At 56.1% G+C, this 4,441-nt stretch overlaps 1 protein-coding gene and 2 pseudogenes across 3 annotated transcripts; 2 read left to right on the forward strand and 1 right to left on the reverse strand.

The window, feature by feature from the left end:
- The first annotated feature begins 1,196 nt into the window (after positions 1-1,196).
- LPMP_25snoRNA1 lies at positions 1,197-1,310 on the forward strand (annotated as a pseudogene). The gene has a single exon. The product of its transcript is annotated as a C/D snoRNA (small nucleolar RNA).
- A 235-nt stretch (positions 1,311-1,545) lies between these two features.
- On the forward strand, positions 1,546-1,625 carry LPMP_25snoRNA2 (annotated as a pseudogene). Its single transcript has one exon. The product of its transcript is annotated as a C/D snoRNA (small nucleolar RNA).
- A 1,320-nt stretch (positions 1,626-2,945) lies between these two features.
- Positions 2,946-3,254, reverse strand: LPMP_251610 (hypothetical protein; the record flags this gene model as incomplete). The annotated part of the gene is made up of 1 exon (XM_010701429.1): positions 2,946-3,254. One exon carries the CDS (start codon positions 3,252-3,254, stop codon positions 2,946-2,948), a length of 309 nt encoding a protein of 102 aa, XP_010699731.1.
- Positions 3,255-4,441: the final 1,187 nt, after the last annotated feature.

Below are 4,441 nucleotides of genomic sequence, written 5' to 3' on the forward strand. Positions count from 1 at the left end.
CTCTGTTGTGTTGCCGTGCACCTCTCTTGCTGCGGTGGATTTGGAAGGCAAGCGCATGCCGGGTTAGGTTCCCAGAAGTGAAGACACCCCATCACGGCAAAGCGAGAGCGAGCAGAGAAAGAAAGACAGGGTAGGTAAGAGAGAGAGATGGAGGAGGAGGAGGGGGAGCACACAAAGTCAAATGGACAAGCTGCTACCGAGAATGACGCCACAAGTCGCACTTGAAAAGTTCAGTGAGGACATTACCATCCAAAACATACCGCACACACGCCCAGGCGTGTAGCTTCCAGCTTCGCATCTGCACTCTACTCCGCCTTGGTTGCTCCTTGGGCACTTCCTGTTGTTACCAGTGTGTCTGTATGATCTTCGTATCGCCACTTGCCTCGAGTTCAGGGATCCAGGCGTTGAGCCCGATCGGCGTCACCAACAAAGGAAGCACCCGCGCACCCTTCCCGATGTCGCTCTCCTACGTTCTTCCACAGTCTCCAGATCGATTTCCTTTCAGAGTATGTGTCCCTCATCAAAGAACTTCAAATGGAGTGCATTGCTCCACGACGTATAGGGCACGTGGTGCCTCTTTCTCAGGGTGCGTGTGAGTGCACTCATTGGCATTGGAACCGCACAACCAACAGCAGCCTTTCACAACTCCGCCCTCTTCAGCACTCACGCAGAATTCAACGTGCTCCCGCTCACTGCCTCCTTGTCTTATTACCCTGAGAAGCACCACCAGCACTAAACGATCCCTCTTACCCCTCTCCCTGTGTAACATTCACCCTCCACTCCCTACCACAGAGGCCCACAACCTCCAGCCTATCTCATACCATCGCACCAGCTACCGCTTCGCGACTCTACACTACATACAAACAAGCAAAGAACATTCCCTGTCACAACACTCCCCACCCAAATCAAAGTAAACACTAAAACTGTCCCGCCCAACTACCTCTGTGGAGCGCGTGTGTGTGTGTGCGGTCAGACAGGGATAACTATGCAAATGTGTGCTCGTCACCAACACGATCAGAAGAGGTGTCAGTAACATAAGGCTTTTCATCAGTCGCACGGGCAGACACGCAGGGGCAGTTGCGCGCGCACGGCTTCCTCGCCCGTCTCCGCGCTCCGCAGAGGGGAGGAAGGCGTGGGCTGGAAGAGGGAGTTAGCTGTGGTGGTGCCACCCCACTGACACTGGCACGCGCACATCAGACGCAGGGCTCAGCCATTGCGGTGGCAGGCCCCAGGTGTTGTTGTTCCACAGGACGGAGGTATGTCGTTCAGACGGCTCTTACCTAGTTGTGTGTTGTGTGCTCGTCACATGTGCGCGTGTGTGTGCGGGTAGGGCGGGGCGGTCGCGGTTGCCCGCGCACCACCACCACCAGCAGCAGCAGCAGCCAGTGTGTCAGTCCGAAATGTGGTGTCAGTCACATCCATGCTCAGCGGTATCGGAGTGTTGCGTGTTCCACATCATGTGGGGCTGCGCTGGCCCGGGTTGCAGGCGATGAGGCGTGGTTGGCGGTGGAGGGGGGGGGGCAAGGAGGGAGCGAGGGCGTGCACGGGTCAGCTACACCTCGCGGGTGTGTGTGTAATCACGGCAGGTGGTTCAGACAAGAGTGAAACATGATTGGTTCATCACGCGGGTGGCTGCAGCGGGGCGAGGGCGGTGGCCGACATGGGGGAAGAGTGCAGGGGCAACGGGGAAGGCTCTAGTGACGCACGGCTGTGCGCGCGCGCGTGTGTGTGTGCGGTCAGACAGGGATAACTATGCAAATGTGTGCTCGTCACCAACACGATCAGACTAGAGGTGTCAGTAACATAAGGCTTTTCATCAGTCGCACGGGCAGGCACGCAGGGGCAGATGCGCGGGCATGGTCAGAAGGTGAATGAGGCGGTGATGTTCGAAAATGGTTTTCGGCGATGTGGGGTGTTAGGCTGTGTAGTGGAGCTTTTAAGTGGGATTGTTGTGGCAATGAACTGTTGCATTGACGTTGCTGAGCTGGTGGGGGTGTAGGAGTGCTTAAGATTGAAGCAGCGTTACCGTGATTAAGGCGGGTCTGCGGAGGTTGGTGGAGGTGGTGAGAGAGATTTGTCCAAGGTGCATGAGGGAGGTGTTTGTAGGTTAAGTGGGGGGATGGCGAGTGTGCCGGTTTGGGAGTAGTTGACCATGTGTAGGGATGCAGGAGCAGGGAGGGAGGAAAGGTGACTTTGGGAGGCTGCGCTGGAGAAGGCTGCAGGCCGTGGAAGAGGGAGGGAACTCGGAGGTTGAAGAGGACGCTGAGAGGGTCCTATCAGAAAACCACTGGTAGTGTCGTAGCGGCAAAACGTATGTCCATGTTGGACGCATTCCTGTCGACAGGTGGCAGCAAGTAGTGTTGGCGAAGCTAACCATGCGAAAAGGGAAGGAGTGGTGGGTGCGTTGACGGGACGCAGCTATGGCGAGTGTCATCTGAGTTAGGACTGTAATTCACAGTGGAGCCTCCTAACCCTGAGGAAGGGGAAGGTGTAGTGATAGGGGATTGAGTTGATGGGGGGGGGGGAGGAGTGAGGAAGGTGATGTAGACGTTATCTTGTGGAGTGGTGGCCGTCCTGGATAGAGTGATGCATGGCTTTGTTCTCCCACAGACCCTCTCCCCTTTCCCTCTACACACACGAACGCACAACAGAACACAGCAAAATGCAGTAGCGGCTGCGTACGGCAGAGACGGGGATGAGACACAGCAAGAGGTGCGGAACTGACCACGTAGACGCGTGCACTCAAACACATGGGCCGATACTCAGGTACACATGCACACAACAGCCACCGAGGCCTGCTCCAGATCAGTCACCTTCTCAAATGATGTCGACGAAGGGGGGGGGGGGTAGCCAACGACCGCGTCAAGCCTGTTGGGAGTATGCGAGGCGTGCAGGTGTGTTTGTGTGTAAGTCGCGGGCCACCCCCTCCTTCGTACTTGCGCACGTCACAGGTTACCCGCTGCCGCGTCCTTCATCCACTGATACGGCAGATCACCGCTGCGCAACAATCGTTCAAACTCTTTCTTTTGAGCAACCGCCATGTCCATGCCGTTGCGGACCTTGTGGGTGCAGCGATCCAGGCACGCCTTCTCGCCAGGGTGGTACGGGATGGCGTCATCGCCGTAGTGCGTGATGCACTTCTCCGCGCAGTACATGAACCCTTCGTTGCTGATGTGGTAGAGCTTCTCGGAGAGGATGACTGCCTCCGACTGCGACAGCCCCATGAGGCTGGGGTTGGGTTGCACCGGCTGCATTCCTCTCCCTCTCTATAGCTGTGAGTTCGTGTGTATGTGCTTGCAAGTGCAGGTGTCTGTGTGTGTGTGTGTGTGTGTGTGTGTGGACCTGGATCTTGAGCAGACGAGTGTGTGCGCGAGAAGAGGAAAATAAAAAGAGCGAGAGGCCAGGCCAGACAACAGCGGTAATGCCTGCACCCGAAAGAGTGCCGCCGAGTCCCCTATTCTGGCGGAGTTTGCAAGTGCGCGTGTGTGTGTGTGTGTAGAGTGCAGTACGGGGTGAGGAGGGAGGAAAAAGAAGTGGAGTAGTGGGGAGAGGGTGAAGCAAATGTAGAGAGGCTGTGGGGGAAATGACGTTGATGAATGGGGGAAAACCCTCCCTCTACACACACACACACACACGCACATAGACAACAGCAAAGGCACCCGAAAGAGAAAAAAGAGCGGCCTTGATTCTCACCTGCGTACCGCCCACCCGATACGATGCACCGCTTCGTAGCCTGGTGCTGAATCCTGTTTCTACAGACCGCTCTTCTTCTCGGGTTTGGTTGTCTCGACATTTGACTGTCCTCTGAGATGCTTCAGTCTATCTGGGCAGTGTGCCTCTATGCAAGCACACAGAGAGGCACAAAAGAGAACAAAACTGACGACGCCCACGGAAGGCACCCTCCCCCCCCCACAGTTCGGCAAGTCGCGTGCATGCCACGCCTTACAACTGTTGTTTACCTCCCTTGCCCGTGTGTGCCTTTTCATTTTCTCGATTCCAACATGCGCTTGCGATGCGTGACGAGTGAGCGCGGCTAAAACAAAAAGGGCCAACTTTATCATTGTCGCTTCCCGTTCGCCCTCCATGTGAAGTCGACCAGCGCTATCACCGTCACGTGAAGTGCGTTCATTTGTTTAACGTAGGCTTATACAGGGCCGGAGGGAGCAGTGCTCGCGCGCGTGCGTGGAAAGAACGCTGATAGACGTGTAAAAGCGTCGAGGGACGCGAGTACGAGAGAGCGAGAGACGCGCGCTAAAACAACCACAACGAGACTCGCAACGCACGGCAGTGACGGTATAGAGGCGGGTGATGTGACACACACACACATAAAAAGAAGCGCACACGCGCCTCATTGCCGTAGCACAGAAAGTCACTCACACTCACATGCACACGTGTGTTATGTGTGAGTGTGAGTTTCTACCCCATTCGCTCTCTTTGCCTT

Source organism: Leishmania panamensis (genome assembly GCF_000755165.1).
Source record: "Leishmania panamensis strain MHOM/PA/94/PSC-1 chromosome 25 sequence".
In the NCBI taxonomy this organism is placed as follows: Eukaryota; Euglenozoa; class Kinetoplastea; order Trypanosomatida; family Trypanosomatidae; genus Leishmania; species Leishmania panamensis.